This window comes from Ahaetulla prasina, chromosome 4, assembly GCF_028640845.1.
Source record: "Ahaetulla prasina isolate Xishuangbanna chromosome 4, ASM2864084v1, whole genome shotgun sequence".
In the NCBI taxonomy this organism is placed as follows: domain Eukaryota; kingdom Metazoa; phylum Chordata; class Lepidosauria; order Squamata; family Colubridae; genus Ahaetulla; species Ahaetulla prasina.
The window spans coordinates 24780801-24801025 of record NC_080542.1 but is presented as its reverse complement, the minus strand read 5'-3'; the positions used below and the strand labels follow the sequence as shown (position 1 = coordinate 24801025).

The window sequence follows — 20225 nt, the reverse complement described above, 5'->3', positions numbered from 1 at the left end:
GTAAATCAAGGACTACCTGTAGCCTGTAGCAACCATCTTGATTTTTTAACACTTCCCCTTGTGAATACCCCCAACTACTTCTTTATTTGCAAATATATGCAAATTTCATCACATAATTCAGTCATCCCTTACCTTTGTGGCTTGGCAGCCCAGCTTGGTGTGGGGGATGGAGGAGAGGGAAACTGGGCTGCATAAGCTCAATTCGTGTGAACAGCAGACTTGTGTATATGCACATGCACATGCAGCTCAACTAGTGGAGTCGAGTCAACTAGTGGAGGCAAGTTGAGCTGCGTATGTACACACATGTATACTGGCCCACTGCTTACATGGCCTGTTTGCAAATAGGCCATGGCCCGGGGGTTGGGGATTCCTGCTACAGACTGGGGGCCCCTAACCCCCAGGCTGTGGCCTGTTTGAAATTGGCAAGCCTATGCGTGAAGCTCCAGTCATGCGAGTGGAGCTTTGCGCATGAGCAGAAGTGCCCTTCGCTCAAGCACCGTCCACTCAAGTGAGTGGAGCTTCACGCAAGTGTGGTTGTCCATTTCTCCCACAGCCCGGTTTCGAAAAGGCTGCGGCCCGATAGAGGGCCACGGCCGGGTGTGTGTATGGGGACCCTTGACACAATTGACTAAAATAATTGTTGTTTCTACATTAAGTTTTCTGTTCTTCTACAAGTGTCAACATAATTAATAATTAAAACAGTGCAATTTTTTTTAAAAAAAAAAAGTGAAATAGTGCTATTGAACAAGAAAAATACAAAGACTAAGAAACAATAATAAAAAGTTAAGCGACTTTGCTCTTGACAGGTAACAAAGCTGATCCATTAAAAAGAGCCCAAAAGAAGGAAACTTTTAATTAAAGGCCCAGAAGTCTTGAAAATTTCAATAGAGCTTGGTTTACACCACAGCAAAGACAAGGACAAGATACAGAAGTGAGCAGAAGAAGTTTGGTCAATGGGATGACAAGATTGACAACTCTTCTGTCATCAACTAATTAAGCTACTAAATATTTTAAATGTTAATAAATAAGGGTTAATCTAGTTAATAGTTGTTAATGTTAGTAAATGAATTGTGAAATATTATTTACGTCATGCCATTTTAATCTAGATGTGTAAGTATAATAAAGAATGAAAGGGTAACTCCCAAATACAGAGTTAATAGTGGTAACTTTTGTTTTATTGAACTGAATATAAATATCCAGTGCTTCCTTCAATATCTTAAAATAGAACTGATCCTGGATTTGGGCATTGTGCGAATGCATTTCAATATAAGTCATGTAGCTCATTTTAAACAGATTAATTATCTTTATTTAACTTTAGACTTCTCTTGTTTCATGTAGGTTTTATTTAATATATGCTGGGTTTAGGGGGTAATGCCATTGTGTATCTATTCATCCTAAATTTCATGCATCCAGCCAATAAAAATTACGTGAAAGAAGATTGCAAGATGGCTAGGGATTACTATCAATTAGCACGTTACAATAGCAAAGTGACCAACTCTGGTCGTGCTCAGATTCACAAAGATTGCCCGATTACAGAATAGGGAAAAAATGTGATATAGAAGGAAGGAATAAATAATGACCAGGAAAGGGCAAAATGAGATATTAGCTTACACCAGTTGCCTCTTTCTTATAATAAGCGGCATTTCCTACCAGAAAGGATACCCTGAACCATCTGCAATCCTTCTTCCAGCTAGATTTTATGAGGATCAGAGCTGGACTGGCTGGGACACCCATCTTGCAAACTGGTTCTGAGAAGGATAGGAATTCAAGAAGAAAAAGAAAAGGAGACACCCAATTCCCACCCCATTCCAATCCTACCTTCACTAGCTGGCTAGTATCTCCCTCTTGGTTTTCTTCTGGGCGCCATCTTTCTTTAAACCGCTGTCTTCTCATTTTTGTCCTGTTATGTTTCCCTTCCATGCCCACCACCAGAACACCTGGTCCCTGACTCTTGCTTCTTGCTATTCTCATGTCTCTCTGTCTCTCCTCCAATCTTCTTCCTGCTTTCAGTGCTATTCCCCTTAATTGCTTTGCTCCCATGCATCAGAGTCACATCCAATTCAGAGGTCAGCAGAAGAGAAAAGAACTGAGTTCCCTTTCTTGTTCTACTTAAACACACTCCGTTTTCTTTTAAAATAATCTGGGCCAGGGTGAAATGCTCCCGGTTCGGACCAGATTGCCCGATCCAGTAGCGATGGCGGCAGGTGGTTCGGAGAACCGGTAGCAAAAATCCCTCCCCCACCCAAATGCCCAGCTGAGCCGTGCGATCATCAGAGGGTTTTTTTTTTTACTTTTAAAAGCATTTTTTCTTCAGCCGAAAAAATGCTTTTAAAAGTTAAAAAAAAAAAAAGCCTGTGATGATAGCACAGTTCAGCTGGGATCGTCAGAGCCTTTCAAAGCCTCTTCGGTTGAACTTCTTCAACCGAAGAGGCTGTAAAAAAGGCTTTTAAAGGGTTCTGGCGATCAGGCAGCTCAGCTGGGATCGTCAGAACCCTTTAAAATTTTTAAAAGGCTCCTCTGGCAATCCCAGCTGAGTTGCCTGATCATCAGAGGCTTTTAACGCATTTTAGCAGAAGAGGTTGTAGAAAAAATGCTTTTAAAAGTTAAAAAAAAAAGTTGGCCACGCCCACCCAGTCACATTACTCCCCCCAAGCCACGCCCACAGAACCGGTAGTAACAAATTTTACATTTCACCCCTGATCTGGACTCTCATGTCTTGGTGCTCTACTTTATTCTTCTGGACTTTTTGGGAGACCCAAGTTTTCTTCCTCTCTTTTTCTCTCCAGGGAAAGGCCGGGCTTGATCATTCCTTCATTGGTTCCCTGCCAAGTCCCTGCCTCCCTGGGTCTCCAAGGGATAAAAGGTTCCCTACGGTCTGTTGAGCTGCTCCTTGTGCTGTGGCTTTGTTCTTTTGTTCTCTGCTCCTGTACGTTATGAACTTACTGCATGCTGTTTGACTGCAAAAGAATTACGGTATAGCTTGGCCAATATCAGAGTGTGCTTTTTACCACAGCCATGTTCATATTATCACAAGGGAGAAGGGGGACGTTTTCAGAGAACTATTGGGAAGGCAATGTTCATCACAGACAGCATGAGGGCCTGGTAAAACCCTGAGAAGACCCAGGTTCTACTTTATTTTTCTGCCAATAATTTTCTCTCATCCCAACCTTCCTCCTAGGATTGTTGTCACAGGATAAAATGGTGGGGAAAACACCAGGTACAGGTAGCCTTCGACTTACGACCATAATGGAGCCTCCTCGTAAGATGTGACAGTTGTAAAGTGATCCTCACCAACAGTGGGCCTTGCTTCCATAAGAGTTGGACCAAACAAAACTGCATAATTAGGCTACTGGCTTAAAAAAAAAATCTGCTTTGTCTCATTTTACGTTCCTTGGAAAAGAACTGGAAATCTTGTAATGTTTACTAGGTGAAACTTGTAGTCTTCAGTTACATAACTGGGCTCAGCCTTTTTAATCTGCACACAGACACTGTTTTTTGTTTTTTTAGACTAAGGCATACGTTGGGGATATTCTAGAAATTGAAATAGATTAAGTTTTGCAGCATGAAACGTATTATCTGAAAATGTTGCAAGAATTTTTATTGATATTCTGCTTTTATTATTTTTATAAATAACTAAAGGTGGCGAACACAACTACTGCTGCTTTCTCCTCATATTTTCCTCACAAAAACTGGTGAGGTGAGGTCAGGTGAGGTGAGAGAGAGAGAGTAAACTGACTTAGGCAGGCAGCCAGCATTCATGCCTAAGGTGGGACTGGAACTCACAGTCTCCTGGTGATTGATCCAAAGTCACCAAGCCAACTTGCATGCCTAAAGCAGGACTAGAACTCACAGTCTCCTGGTTTTTCACCAGGTTTAGCCTTCACCACTAGACCAAACTGGCTTTGTCTTCATGATCATTGAACTTTGACAAAGGGTGGGCAAATTACACTATAAATATACCGGTAGTTGGGCAGTTGGGTATGAACCCTGTGTGAGCCTTTTGTATCACATTTGAAGATAACAGCTATCTGTTATTCAGTTTTTGAGAGGGGTCTATTCCCAACATACAACAAAATTGTTGGATGCTATCTCCACCACGAGGTAGAGAAAAGGAGGGAAAACACATATGCTTGTGTATGTGTGCATGTACACACATACACTCCTAACAGGAGAAACTATTGATTGTCTTTCTATTCTTCTAAGGTTCTTCTCCTCTTTTAGCTGCTCATTTCCCTGGCACAGCTATAAAAAATGACCTATTATAAGCAGAAACAACAACTCTGCCATCTCATAAAAGCCCATTTTTACTAACTGCTTCCTCTTTCTTTACTCCAAGACATAATCCCAGAGTTGTTCTCCCACAGGACAAAAACATGTGAGCCAGAATTTAAGAATTTCCTCCACTTCTGTGGCACTATGTTTCCTAGTCATCTTTTGGGAAAGCCATTTCATTGGCCTTAAACTTGTTTATATTTAGTATGGATGTATTTTAGCTCCTTTTCCAGGGTGTAAAAAAACCAGAGACCTCTCCATTCTAAGCATTAAAAAAAGGGACAGGTTACCGGCAAGGATAATTTCAGTGACACATTGAAACTTTTAGTTTTATCTTTGCACTCAAGCATTGTTGGTCAAATCCAGAATTTCTAGTACCACTACAAGACAGTAATCTAATTTTAATGTATTTTGAGAACTATGAGAGATTCCCCTTCTTCCCTGCCACATTATGAACTGATTATTAGGTGCTTCCTCATATCTGCATATGTGTGTGTGTGAATAACTTAATCAGAATATATGAATATGTGCATGAAAAGAGTAGGAAGGAAATTCCATTGAGTACTTAACTAGTTTAATTCAAGGCCTCTACAATTGGTACATCTTTTGTTAGTTTAGTTATTCTTAGCTCTTGAACAAGTCATTATGTGCTTATCTATGCTACAAACTTTAAAAACTAATTTTAACAGTTAATCCCGTTTCCCTAGACAACTAATCCTTGTTAACCTAATCATGATATAATTCTTAGACGGAGAGATAGTTAAAATAATATTTGGAATACAGACGTCATTTGTCAGCACAGCTCAATTCAAAGCACTACAGAACAGATTAAATGTCAATAAATTGAGCGAAGATTGACATGCCAGAATATTTTGGCTCTTTTTGATCTTGGCAAGAATTAAGACTCTTGAGATCTTATGATAAATGAATTTAGAGAACCATGAGAGAAGGAACTTACAAGTTCTGGAAGCTATGCCACAAATATCCATTCTAACAACTTCTCAATTATTTCTTGACTATCCAATAATAAACAGATTTCTTAAAAGAGGACAACAAATTGAAACAGGACTGAAATACAAAAGTCTCGATGTGGAATTTTATGTCACTTATTAAATTCTGTGTTCAGAGGCCCTCCTTCTTTGAAGGCATGGTGGGCCAACTGGATTCCTAGCTACCAATACTTGTAAGTTCAGATTCAGGACAACAATTTGAAGTCCTTGCTCAACATCTAATGGTTGCTGATCACCAAAAGCACCCTTCACCCTGGCAAGAACCTGCAATTATTAACTGCAACACACCATCACCTGCCCTAAGCTAAGCTTCTGAGTGCCCTACCACCACCATTTTCCTAGCTAGCTCCTATCCTTGGCTTTACCACCGGATCCAGCTATTCTCAGAGCAAAGATAAACAGATAGAGAAAAATAGGTTTTTAGAAAAAGAAGAAAGAGAAGGGGGGGAAAGCAATGTAGAATTGACCTAAGCATTTCATTAATGACTCACAATTTTCAATCTGAGAAAACCTTCTAAATGTTCAAACACTTTATCCAATTTATTCAATCTGATCACCAACTTCTAAAGAGCCCATGACAAATCCTTGCAGCCCTAACCCCAGCTACTAAAATGTGAATCTTACCCTCCACCAACCTTTCATCCTCCTCGAAGGTTCTCTTCCCAGTGGGATCAGGGAAGGGACTGGAATTGTGTCCTCAGCACATATTATTCGATTCATACTAGTTTTGTTAATGCTACAATGGTGATTATACTGGGCGTAATGACCATGACTGAGGAAGCCAGAACTGGAAAATTATTCTTCTAATGAAGTGGAAAAGCTCTACGTTCTCCGACATTACATGTGTTCTGTATGTCCCAAATATTCAATTTCTTTACTTCCTCTTTAAAAGATTTCATGCATCAGATTTCATTCTGGCCTAGTGTTGCAACTCATAGGATATGCAGTGCTGATCTAGAATGACCAATCTTTGGATTCATACAAATATTGCATTATGAAATGGCTCTACAAGTCTTTGAAAGTCCCTACATCTTAGATACGATACTTCAGATCCGAGTCATCTGCAGGGGTTGTTCAGAAAAGCCAAGCTGGCAACTGCAGATGCACCATCAAAGTACTGCTCCTTTTTATACAGATGGTCCTTGTTTAGGATTGGAATGGACAACTTGGTCATTAAGTGAAATGGTTGCTAAGTGAAGTGGTGCTTATGATCTTACTTCAGCTTTTCTTTGCTTTACAGTCCTGAAAAGGCCATAAATGTGAGAACTGCTCATAAAGTTATCATCACCATCGTAACTGCAAGTGATCACTAAATGAGACAGTCACTGAACAAGGACTATTGTATTAAGGGGCAATACTTTATGTAATACAGACTGGGCCACTTTTTTTGATGCTTCTGCATTGGAAGTTAATTTTAAAATTGTATGTTTGCAAGAGATTATATATATATATATATATATATATATATATATATATATATATATATATATATATATATATATATGCATGCAGGGGTGTAGGAGTGGAAACTAATTCTACAAATTAAAATCCTTGTCTTTTCCAACCTTCCTTTTTAATTTTTCTTTAAATTCTAAATGCTAATCCTCTTTTCCAAATTCCCCATTTATCTCCCCAAATAACCAATCCATTCTCAAGATGTTCACCAATAACTTACCCATTGGCTGCAATTGTGGGAGCCGATTGCTGCAAATAGAGAAACAGTAAAGTTAGTTTAGGTCCATCTTAAGTCACTGTTTCTCAAATTCTCCCTCCAGTTCATGGACAGGAATTATACAGAATATATAATTGGAACTACTGGTAGTTTTAAGTGAACTAGAACTTTCATTTGTTTGGACTGGAAAAACACTTAATTTCTAAAGAATGTGCTATGGCTATTCTTTCAAAGTTGGAGGACTTATCTGTTCATAAAATTGTTAGTGTGAGGAACTATTTCAAAGCTATTTCCTCAAGCATTCTCTGATGGTATGTGGGAATGAACAGAACAGAATAACAGAGTTTGAAAGGACTTTTGAGGTTTTCTAATCCAACCCCTGCTCAAGCAAGAGAGCCTATAGTATATCATTTCAGACAAGTGATTGTCCAGTCTCTTCTTAAAAGCCTCCAGTTATGGAGCATTCACAACTTCTGAAGGCAAGTTGTCCCACTACTTAATTATTTTAACAAAGGAAATTTCTCCTTAGTTCTAGGTTGCTTCTCTTCTTGATTAGTTTTCATCCATTGCTTCTTCTCTTCCCTTTTGATGTTCTGGAAAATAGGTTGACCCCCTTAAATATTGGAATATGGTTTATTCCATGATTTAGCCTGCAGTCCCCTAATCATCTTTGTTGCTCTTTTCTGCACTCTTTCCAGAGTCTCAATTTTGTATGACCTTGGAAAACAGGAGGAAGATCCATTGTCTAGGCTGCAAATCTTTCTCTTCTCTTTCCCACATACCATCATGCTTGTTCCTGAAGCATTCAAGAATGCATGAAGCCATGGTGGTGCAGTGGTTGGAATGCAGTATTGCGAGCTAATCCAGCTCACTGCCAGGAGTTCGATCCTCATCAGCTCAAGATTGACTCAGCCTTCCATCCTTCTGTGATTGGTAAAAGGAGTCAGCATATTGTTGGGGGCAATATGCTGACTCTATAAATTGCCTAGAGAGGGCTGTGATGTAAAGCACTGTGAAACGGTATATAAGTCTAAGTGCTATTGCTATTCTTCTGTAGCCTATCCCTTTTTCTGAAAAAATGAGCAAACTACCAGTAGTAAATATGCATGCTTCCTAGAAGCATATGATTGGCCATGGAGAAGTTAATTTGGTGTCTTCTGAGTGCTCCCAATTAAACAATATCATGTGATGGGACTCAGGAGGTGGCCCTCCTCTGTCATACCACTTGCCTCTGGAATAGCTTCCCTCTGAAGATCCCAGAGCTCCTACCCTGCCCTCATTTGAAAGATCATGCAAACATAGCTTTCCCCCAAGTCTTAAAGCGGGTGACAGATTTTTATAGGATAATGTCTGTTGAGCTAGACTTTTTATGCAGGGGGGATATGCAGGGCGGAGGTATTTTTTTGTTATATGGTGTTTGTACTGTTTTTATTGTTGTAAGCCAAGAGTCATTGTGGAGTTGGGCAAACTTATAAATTTAAATAAATAGAGAAATAATAATAAACATGTTAGACTATGGATCAGGGAGGGCTTATGGAGGCTGCTTAGGTTTTGTTTTCTCCAGCAGCCAAAACATAATATGCGAGAGAGGGGTGGGATAGTCATGCAGTGGGCCAATTGGAGCTCTGCAACTGACCAGCTTCCTTTGGGTTTTTGCTCTTTGCAACAGAGAAGTTTTAGTTCCATTTCATCCTGCCAGGGTGCTTAGATCTGCCTCATGCGGCCACCCTGGAAACAACAAAGGACCGGCCTGCGGTACCTCTGCCAGCGAAAAATGGAGCTAGGGAGGCCTCCCGAGTTCTGTTTTTGCTGGTAGAAGGTTGCAGGAGGCCACTGCAGCTAAAAACGGAGCTCAGGAACCCATGGCAGTAGCAATGGGTGTGCTATTAGAAGACTTGAAGGACCAAGTTGGAGATTGATCCTCCTGGAGAAGATATATCGTTGGCACAAAATCAATCAAAACCTGCATATAATATAGGCAAATATAATCTACTTCTTCAACTCTTCCAAGTAGCTGCAGAACCTTTTATAGTCATTCTCTTGCTCAGAATGCAAGCTTATGTTCTCCTCATCACAACACTAACCTGGTTACGGCGTTCTTCATGCCGGTGTTGCATCTCTACTGGGTCTTCCCAAGGTTTTCCAAAAGCATCTTGGATAGGAGGCTCCCAGCCACTGCAAAAGGTTAGGTTGTAGGGAGCTGCATAGCCTCTGGGGAAATCCACCCTTCATGGACAAAGCAGATAATAAGAATAATATGAATTGGAAGGAAGGAGCCAAAGTCATCACATTTTCAATTATTGCAAGTTAAATAAACCACCCAGGCAACTGCTGTCAATCAATCTACAACAGACCCACCATATTTATGTCATAAATGCATTGGTCTAACATCTTGGAGAAGATTTTGGAATTCAAATTCCAAAGTTTCCAATCCTTATTAAGTAATTTGCTTGTGGATCCAGATCATCTGTGATATCATTTCAGTTGAGAGGCAGAGAGGGCTATTTCACCAAAATCAGTGGTGGGATTCAGCCAGTTCGCACCACTTCGGGAGAACCGGTTGTTAACTTTTTGAGCAGTTTGGTGAACTGGTTGTTGGAAGAAATCATTAGGGCAGAGAACCGGTTGTTAAATTATTTGAATCCCACCACTGACCAAAATTAAATACCCAATAGCAGGGGTCTCCGAACTTGGCACTTTAAAACTTGTGGACTTCAAATCCCAGCATGGTTGGTTGAGGAATTCTGGGAGTTGAAGTCTACGAGTCTTAAAGTGGCCAAATTTGGAGACCCTTGGCCAATCGCATCAAGAAAGGAACAAGGAAATTGTGATAGTTAGAAAACTGCAGAAGGAAGAAGTGGAAGTGAATGGATTAAATCACATCCTACAGGGGAAAAAAGTTAAGAGGGCAAAAATAATAACACGGGAAAACAAATCCAAATCTCCTTACCTGGGCTTAGTCCAATTTTCACCCAGAGAATGCCACAGTTCTGTTTCCCATTCTCCTAAGCAGCTTCTCATCAAAGCCACTGCCTCTAGAGTTATCAGGGGATTGCGCAATTCAGAAGCAAATTCCACACCCCCAGAAGAGTCCACAATCTGAAATTGGAAATGAGAATCAGAATCCAGATGATCTGTTTCCCTGGAGGCTCCATCTTCTCCCAGAGAAATTTACTAATACACTCATCTAAGAATCATTGATATGTGCTATCTAATCTCATGATAAAGCTTTTCATGGATTATATTATACAACTCTGAAACTAACGGAACCGAAGCCCAAAGTATTTTATTACAGGAAAAAAAAAAAGAATACAGAAATGAAGCATGTTAAAGAAAGTGTCCTGTATTAGCCTTCTTGCTTTTGGCAGGTAATATACAGGTAGTCCTTGCTTTATAACACTTCGCTAAGTAACCATTCAAAGTTACAACGAAAAAAGTGACTTGTGTTTTCACACATAAAGTCATTGCAACATTTCCTTGATCACGTGATCAAAATTTAGACATTTGGCAACTGGTTCATAGCCTTTTGTGACTTTCTGATAAGCAAAGTCAATGGGGAAATCACATTCACTTAATGACTCTGTTACTAACTTAACCATTGCAGTGATTCACTTAATAACTGTGGCAAGAAAGGTCATAAAATGGAGTATAACTCACTTAACAACTGTTTCACTTAGCAACAGAAATTTTGGGCTCAACTGTAGTCATACATCCCTTAAGCATAATTTCATATCATTCTTCTGCTTTTACAATCCAACTGCCCCTCTATATCTTATCTATCTATTGTTTCCCAATCTTGGCTACTCCTGGAATTCTAAGTCATAGGCTGGAAAATTCTGGGAGTTGAAGTCTACGAGTCTTAAAGTGGCCAAATTTGAGACCCTTGGCCAATCGCATCAAGAAAGGAACAAGGAAATTGTGATAGTTAGAAAACTGCAGAAGGAAGAAGTGGAAGTGAATGGATTAAATCACATCCTACAGGGGAAAAAAGTTAAGAGGGCAAAAATAATAACACGGGAAAACAAATCCAAATCTCCTTACCTGGGCTTAGTCCAATTTTCACCCAGAGAATGCCACAGTTCTGTTTCCCATTCTCCTAAGCAGCTTCTCATCAAAGCCACTGCCTCTAGAGTTATCAGGGGGTTGCGAATTCAGAAGCAAATTCCACACCCCAGAAGAGTCCACAATCTGAAATTGGAAATGAGAATCAGAATCCAGATGATCTGTTTCCTGAGGCTCCATCTTCTCCCAGAGAAATTTACTAATACACTCATCTAAGAATCATTGATATGTGCTATCTAATCTCATGATAAAGCTTTTCATGGATTATATTATACAACTCTGAAACTAACGGAACCGAAGCCCAAAGTATTTTATTACAGGAAAAAAAAAAAGAATACAGAAATGAAGCATGTTAAAGAAAGTGTCCTGTATTAGCCTTCTTGCTTTTGGCAGGTAATATACAGGTAGTCCTTGCTTTATAACACTTCGCTAAGTAACCATTCAAAGTTACAACGAAAAAAGTGACTTGTGTTTTCACACATAAAGTCATTGCAACATTTCCTTGATCACGTGATCAAAATTTAGACATTTGGCAACTGGTTCATAGCCTTTTGTGACTTTCTGATAAGCAAAGTCAATGGGGAAATCACATTCACTTAATGACTCTGTTACTAACTTAACCATTGCAGTGATTCACTTAATAACTGTGGCAAGAAAGGTCATAAAATGGAGTATAACTCACTTAACAACTGTTTCACTTAGCAACAGAAATTTTGGGCTCAACTGTAGTCATACATCCCTTAAGCATAATTTCATATCATTCTTCTGCTTTTACAATCCAACTGCCCCTCTATATCTTATCTATCTATTGTTTCCCAATCTTGGCTACTCCTGGAATTCTAAGTCATAGGCTGGAAAATTCTGGGAGTTGAAGTCTACACATTTGGGAGATGCAAGATCGAGAAACACACTATTACTAATTCAACTACCAGACACATCACCTCCTCTTCTTCTTCAACCCAGCACTTACCATCTTCAAGGGTTTGAAAAGAATACATATTAACTCCTCTGAAGTAGGGCATGTAATGTTGGATTTCAGCCTTGCCTAAGTAGTGAAAAAGAAAATATAATTTAGTTGTAAGTATAACTCAAGGAGGTACCTTCCATTTCCTTGGGAGGAAAAAGTATACACAAAACTCACCAGAAGGCTAAAGGAATATTTGATCTTGGACAGAGTGTCTTCAAACTCCGCTTGGGATGGGGGTTTTGCTCTAATGGTTAAGAGTCCCTCTGTGGTTGTGGTAAAGAAAGAAATAAAATATAAAATAAAATAAAATAAAATAAAAATATGCCTGCCTGCTAGTAAAATCCCAACCCCAAGACTCAAATCTTTTTTTTTTTTTTTGGGTCGAGAAAATCAAGGTTTGTGACTCTAGATATCTTCTACTACACAGAGCAGCTCAAGTTCAACCATATTGATGCAGGAATAACTGCCCATTATAGTAGTCTAATTATGTTTGTAGGCCTTGGATTTGTCTTTTAGAACTAGTGGCTCTAAAAACTTTTTGGGCAAAGAAGCTCATTTGACTTGTGCAAAAACAAAGAATAACATAACTACAGAAGGTATTTCTGACTTTGTCATGAGGTTCATTTCAGAGGCCCATGATGGAAGGGAAAAGTTTCCAAGCCATAGTGGAATTTTGTGGATTCTGACAAATTTGTTTTCACTGATTTATTAAACACATTTATATCACCATCCAACATTTTACATTGTATAATAAAAATCCATTAAAAAAAACAAACCACACACACATCCATGGCAGGAACAACACAATCAAATCAGCAATTTGATTGGCTTATCTCTTTTTGTGGTCCCAAGACCCAGGTAACAATTTTAATACTCTTTTAGCAAGCGGGTAGGGCTGCATCAGTGGTGGTATTCAGCCGCTTCTTTCCGGTTCAGGCAAACCGATAGTTGCGGCTGTGGGAGGCTCTGCCCACCCACCCGTACATCACCACATCCTGTTTTTGATACTCTATGCATGCGCAGAGCGCGCTCTCACATTTTTGAACCAGTAGCAAAGGTAAGTGAATACCACCACTAGGCCCCATCAAAACCCAGGGGAAAGATGTTCCATAAGGAAGGGGCCACCACTGCGAAGGTCTTTTCCTGATCTCATCAGGTGTACATTTCTAATTGATGGGAGGTGCAAATTCTAGAATCATTCTGGAGGCGGAGTTAGAACTCACAGAAAGATTCTGATTGGGACAGACATTAGAAGCATTTCCTGTTTCTCTAGCTGCCTTCTGCATTTCCAGCCATTTGTCTCACCTCCAGGCTCTCGAAGGCGCCCTCTCGCAGATCGCCTGCATTGATTCAGGACACGGAAGGCTTCTGCAGATTTCTGCAGCTTTCTCACAAAGGCTTCCACATCGTCAAAAACTCGATTCAGCAGTTCCTGTCAGAGGCACACAGGCAATAGAGAGAATGGAAAAAAATTGTTTGTATTGAGCAAGGAACAAGTGACATGATAGCATGGCTCATCTGAAAGGTCTTTGGGAAATAAAGTGAATTTGGATGCTCCTTGAGTAGGGACATTGTTGATTGTACTGTGATTGCTAGTTTCATTGTCACACTTTTTAAACCTGATATGGGGAATCCTTGAGTTATGACTATAATGGAGCCTGCCCATCACTGTCATACTCATAACACTAATAAAGCAGATCAATCATGTGACTGGCCCAATTTTACAATCTTTCTTGCACGGGTCATTAAGTGAATTTGTGGCCATTAAGGAAATGCCATGAAGTGGATGACCATCTCTGCTTCCCTATCCCTTTCTTCAAATCTCATTTATATAAAAGCCAACAGCAACAATTAATCTTCCCATTTAACTCACCACATTTTGCTCTATTTGGATGATGGCCAGATCAGGTTCCCCTACCAAGATGGCTGGAAACAGGGAGGAAAAAATGAAGATTTTAAGACATGACTGCTACATTTTTTTGGGATACAAAGAGGATTAATCTATCTTGAAGAGCCCAGTGGCAGGAAAAGACTATGCAGCTGTGTCTTCTCCTGGGACTCCCACAACCATATGAGCAATATGAGGAAGCTCACTTCCCTGCTCTTTGGTCTCTGATGAGTAGGGTGTACAACAGTACCATGGCATCAACCTTAAGAATGAAGCCAATGGTTTCAGCTTTTGGGAAGGATCTTGTATACCATGCTTACTTTAGTCAAAGAAAAGGAAAAAAACCCAAACAGACATATTGTGAAGGGACCAGACAAAGATTTAGACAGGCCTATTTGTGGCTGAAATGCTCTTGTTGGGAATGATTCCTAGATCGTTCCCTGCAACTCAAACAGAAAGTAAAATATATAGGGGTGCAGCATGACTTCTAGCAAGTTTTTCTAGAAGAAGGTCCCATTAAAGTCAATTAATATAGGAAGCTAGGAAACTCCTTAATGCTATGCTAGAACCTTGGTGGATGTAGCATGTAATCTCTTCTAATTTGCAATAGTCTTTTGGGGCAATAGCCACTTAACTGGAAATGCTGGAAAATGGCCTTAAAGACCACCTGGATGGATAACATATATTTTACCAAGGAGTTCTGATTCTTCTCCAAATGTCCTCCTCCATAAAAGCTTGTGGGGCTTAGCCTAAGGTCCTTACCATCTTCTCTTGGCCCTGGTGCAACAATCTTTGTCCTAGAAGGAACCTGCATAGGAGGCTGAGAGAAGACCTCCTGATTATCAAGCATGTTTTGGGCAGCTCTGTAAACAAGAAACATAGTCTGAGATCCAAAGAGAAAGACTGATTTCCAGTGGATAATGCAATCTCCTTTCCATTTTACACTTGACCTGTATAACTTCCAGGCTGGGGATGGGCAATATTTTGTAGGCTGAGGATCAATCATATTGAAGGGACCTCAGGGACATAGGAGTGGGACAATATTGCAATATTGCTAAGACTATGTAAGTTTGGGATCTTTTTTGCTCCAAACTTGGATTTCCAAAGTTGGCAACTATAAGATTTGTTGGCTTCAGCTGCCATAGTTGAATCCCATATCATAGCTGGCTGGGGAAATCTGGGAGTTGAAGTTCACAGGTCTTAAAGCTGTGTCTTAAAATTGAAGTCCACAAGTCTTAAAACTATGCTGGCTGAAGAATTCTGGTACTTGAAATCCACCCATCTTAAAGAATGCTGGCTAGGAGATTGTGGGAGTTGAAGTCCGCCCATCTTAAAGTTGCCAAGTTTGGAGACACTTCCTCTAGGACTTGAGGGTGGGGATCTTTCTATTGTATGTATTGTATTGTATGTGAGAATCAAAGTCTTCCTGGTCAAAACAATGGGAAATGAATACATTATTTGGAGGAAAAATGCTCAAAAGCAATTCTGCAGTTATATTCAACCACAGGGAGACACGTTGGCTTCTGATTTATATAACATTTCACACCATTCAGTCAGCAACCTAAGAATCTATAACAGGTATCTAGACAACCCATAACCCATTGGTCATTGATTAACAGAATAACAAAGTTGGAAGGAATCTTGACGGGATCTTCTAATCCAACCTCCTACTCAAGCAGGAAGCCTTATACCATTTCAGACAAATATTCATCAAATCTTTTCTTAAAAACCTCCACTGTTGGAGCACCCACAACTTCTGAAGGCAAGCTATTCTATTGGTTCCATTAGGAAATTTCTCCTTAGTTCTAGATTGCCTCTCTCCTTGATTAGTTTCTATCTTCCCTCCTATAAGCCCAGGAACGGTTGTTTTTTTTCAATTCAAAGTATGTCTATGTATTCTATAGCAGCCTGCCAGTCAGAAATGTAGCACACGAAGCTTTTCTTGGCATGAAGGTAACATGATAAAATTTCCTGTTCATCTCAAAATCTGCAAAGCAAGTTGCTGTAGAAAGAAAAATAGCACGGCTAGTCTGGATACAGGTCATCCTCAATTTACAATTTTTGTTTAACAACCATTTAACAGTTTTAACAGATTAACAAAGCTGTAAGGGACCTTGTAGGTCTTCTAGTCCAACCCTCCACCCAAGCAGGAGACCCTATACCATTTCTGACAAATGGCAGTTCAGTCTCTTGAAAACTTCCTGGGATGAAGAACTCAGAACTTTTGAAGGCAATCTGTTCTATTGGTTGATTGCTCTCACTGTCAGAAAATTTCTCTTTACAGTATTTCTAGGTTGAATTTCTCCTTTATCAGTTTCCATCCATTATTTCTTGCCTGGCCTTCAGGTGCTTTGGAAAATAGCCTGATCCCTTCCTCTCTGTGGCAGCTCCTGAAATATTGGAACTCTGCTGTCATGTCTCCCCTGGTCCTTCTCTTCACTAGATTAGCCATGCTCAGTTCCTGTAACTGTTCTTCATATGGCTTGGTCTCCAGTCCCCTAATCATCCTAGTTGCTATTCTCTACACTTTTTCTAGCATCTTAACATATTTCTTATAGCGTGGTGACCAAAACTGGATGCAGGATTCTAGGTATGGTCTTATTGAGGCTTTATAGAGTGGTTTTAGTACCTCCTTTCATCTTGATTGTATCCCTCTGTTAATGCAATTTAGGATTGCATTGGCTTTTTTGGCTGCCACCGCACACTGGTGGCTCATAAAGTGTCAATGGCATTTTAAAAAGTGACTTATTATCAGTCCTCACATTTACAACTGTTGCCACATCTCCAAAGTCACATTATCAAAATTCAGGTGGTGGCAACTAGCGTGTATTTATGACAGTTTCAGTGTCCAGACTCACCACTTGTGACCTTCACAAGTAAAGTCAACGGGAAAAGCCAGATTCGCTTAAGGACTGAATGATTCATTTAACAATTGCAGTGATTTGCTTAACAACTGTGGCATAAAATTGGGCATGGCTCACTGAATACCTGCCTTGCTGAGCAATGGAAATTCTGGTTCCAGTTGTAAGTGGAGAACTACCTATAGCTAGACAATCCTACTTTCTCTCTGAATCCAAGTTGCATGGTGGAGATGGTTGGGGGAGGGATGAACTTGTAGAGGTGATGCGATTGCAGACAGAAATCTACACTGCAAAAGCAGCTGGTAAGGAAGAAGTTATGGGCCTTCAACATCGCACAGCTCTGCTGGGAATCAACTTTTCTTGCAGCAATGTCTTAGATCAGGGGTGAAGAACTATGGCCCCTTGATGACCTGTGGAATTCAACTCCCAGAATGGTTGGCTCAGGAACCAAGCAGGAATGCTAGCTTAAATGCAGTTTTAAATGCAGTTTTAAATGCGGTTTTAAATGGGGTTTTAAATGTTTTAATGGGGTTTTTAAATGTTTAAAAGTTTTAAATGGGGTTTTATTCTCATTTTAGTTTTTATTGGCCATAAATTGAATCAGTTTTTTATATTGTTCTTAACTTGTTTGATATGTCTTTTATATGTATTTTATTGGCTGTGAACCGCCCTGAATCCTTCGGGAGAAGGGCAGTATACAAATCGAATTAATAAATAAAATAAATAAACAGGTCATCAAAGGTCCATAGTTCCTCACCCATCTTTGATAACTCTCAGACTTGACGTTGTTTATGACTAATGTGACTTATGGCTCTTTGAAGCTGTCCCATCACAGCCATGGGTCTTAGGCTGTGCATTTACCTCAAGGCTTCCATACGTTGGCTATTTCCTCCTGTGTTGAAATCCAGCAGGGCACTGCTGATATCTTGCTGGATCCATTCCGCCTGCCAAGTAGAGGAGAAACCAGATCAAAGATGTGTTGGGAACTCTTTCCTTGTCCCAAATCCCCATAGTGTAGATCAGGGCTTACATAGTCCCAATATAACTGGGCACCATGTTATAACCCTCAGACTCTTAAAAACACAGCAGTCAAACATCAGAAGTAGATAGCTAAATGTCTATGGATATTCTCAGTCACTCAGGTCATGGTTGTCCCAAAGGTGCTTTTTCAAGAGGCAACTGGACTTTCTTGTTTTTCTTTGAAGAAGTTTCACTTCTCATACAAGAAGCTTTTTCAGAGCTGAAGAAGCTTCTTGGATGAGAAGTGAAACATCTTGAAAAAGCATCTTTGGGACATCAGAAGTAGAATTTCCTCTTTAACATAGTTTTAAACAGAGGGGGAAGAATCCCAGTACCTCCCTGTACATGGCATGGCCCCACTGTCTATGACTTTTGTCTTCCCTTTAAAATGTTAATTGCAGCCCCCAGCCACTGAATAGTTGCCATCCCCATGTCAAATAAATTTTCTGCAGTTAGTAAAATTGAGTAATTACATAGGATCATTCTCTAAACATTCTTTCTGGATCGATAGGCTCAATTCTTTTACCCTAATTTGTTCACACTCAAAGAAGTGAATATCCGGTCTGAGCTGAGTAGTTTCCTGGCACATGAGTACAAGCAAGGATCGGGAACGGGACTCAGGGCAGACAGCATCACAATAAGCCACTGTTGGCAATGCATAATTCTCCAGTTCCTCCTATTGGGGGAAAGAAAGTCAATCAAGGACATCCATTTAATATGGGCTCTTTCCAAAGAAGAGGAATAGGGACACAGGTAATTGCCATTTCTCCCCAAATCTTCATTAGCTGCCCACCATTGCTGCTCTGGATAACTTTCTGCACCTTTGAGTTTATGTCAAGGAGCTTGATAGCTGACCCATTGACCTGAAGCAACATCTCCTGAACCCAGATCTTCCCTTGCTTATCCATGATGCATAGTTTTCTGATAGCATCCTCCACAGATGTCAAATCGTCCTCTTCCCCAATGGAGAAGGTCACCAGGTGCTGTAGTATATAGACATGAGAAAGATACAAGCAGATCCATTATATGCCATTAGTGTTATTATTCATCTAAATCATCAGTTTCCATATGGTCCAGGAAACCTCAACCTCTTACCAAGACCAAGATATAAGTGATAGTGCAAATGTAGCAGCTATTTGAAACACCTTAAAGCAGCCTTTTTACTCTGAAAAACTAGCCAGTTTATAGTATTGGAGACTAACACAATATGGTTCTGTTGTATTGTATTCTGTTGTGTTTATTCATCAGTTTACCCTTTGGCCAAGATTTTATATTGACATAAAGGGAAGGAAGTCTCAGGTTTTCAGGATCTAGTTTCAATATAGCAGAGGAGTAAGTAATGTCTGAGTCCAAGCAATAGTACATTCATTCTTGAGTGAGTGGGTGGTCCCACATACCTTGAAGGAGGCAATGGAACATCCCCTCCTCATCCTTGGACTCAGCAACATTACATAATTATCAACTGATTTCTTTTTTTCTGGGGAAAATTGTATGAAAATTGGTGAGCTGCAATTCCAGAGGGCTGTCTAGAGTATTGTTTGGATCATTTTCATTGGTTTCAGGAAGAGCTAACCATTGACATGACAATGATCATGTTTGTAAGTGAACTTTGATGGAACTGGGATAGGGATGGCATGATTTTCCTGGTCCCACTTGATCTCTCAGTGAACTCGGGGGATGCTGGATATTGTACTACATCAGTTCTCCTTTCTTCAGAGTGGGTTCCAGGCACTATCGGGAGGGACTGAGGCTGAGATCTTTACTTTGTAGGGTTCCTCAAAACTTGACTCTCTTGCTACTTGTATTCAACATCTACATGAGGTTGTTGGTCAAGATGTGGGGTCAGGTGTCATCAATATGTGGATGATTTCCAGTTGTATATCTCAACTCTTAGGTGAACAGTGGTACCAAAAAGATCTTGTCCCAGTTCACAGAGGCTGAATGGGGGGAACAGGTCAGGTTCAACCCTAGCAAGGGCTGGCAGAGTGTGGATTCAAGGACATTTTAGTTCCAAAGATCTTCCTACTTCAATTATTGATAAGGTTGCATCTCCTTAGGTGGAATTCAGGTATAATTTGTGGGTCCTCTTCAAATTACAGAAAGAAGTGGTAGCCAGGAGAGTTTGCACAGATTCAACTTGACCAGAAGACCTGCCTCACAGTCACTCATGCTTTAGTCATCACTTGTTTAGATGCTTCCTACATGGGACTGCCCTTGAAGACTACTTGGAAGCTATAGTTGATCAGAATGCTGCTATGCAAATTACTGTATTATGTATGGCAGGAGTTCCCAATCCCCGGCTGGTCCACGGCATGCCAGAAACCAGGTCATGCAAACAAGCAAAGCCCCAACCGTGGGATTCAGGCAGCAGTTGAAACCACGACCCCTCTGGTCCCTGGCAAAACCTCTCCCCATGGAACCAGTCCCTGGTGCCCAAAAGGTTGGGAGCCAGCCACTGATGTATGGACCTCAT

At 40.3% G+C, this 20225-nt stretch overlaps 1 protein-coding gene across 1 annotated transcript in view; it reads right to left on the bottom strand.

Moving 5' to 3' along the window:
* Nucleotides 1-20225, bottom strand: part of EPS8L1 (EPS8 like 1) — a 50483-nt gene that overhangs the window by 16509 nt on the left and 13749 nt on the right. Inside the window, exons 5-15 of the mRNA XM_058183892.1 lie at nucleotides 18574-18735; nucleotides 18279-18428; nucleotides 17594-17676; nucleotides 14634-14734; nucleotides 13857-13909; nucleotides 13289-13415; nucleotides 12158-12246; nucleotides 11987-12061; nucleotides 9905-10053; nucleotides 9039-9180; nucleotides 6958-6986 (exon numbers count right to left, since the gene is read on the bottom strand). Coding sequence (XP_058039875.1) covers nucleotides 6958-6986; nucleotides 9039-9180; nucleotides 9905-10053; nucleotides 11987-12061; nucleotides 12158-12246; nucleotides 13289-13415; nucleotides 13857-13909; nucleotides 14634-14734; nucleotides 17594-17676; nucleotides 18279-18428; nucleotides 18574-18735 — 1160 coding nt within the window. The remainder of the gene's footprint in view (nucleotides 1-6957; nucleotides 6987-9038; nucleotides 9181-9904; nucleotides 10054-11986; nucleotides 12062-12157; nucleotides 12247-13288; nucleotides 13416-13856; nucleotides 13910-14633; nucleotides 14735-17593; nucleotides 17677-18278; nucleotides 18429-18573; nucleotides 18736-20225) is intronic.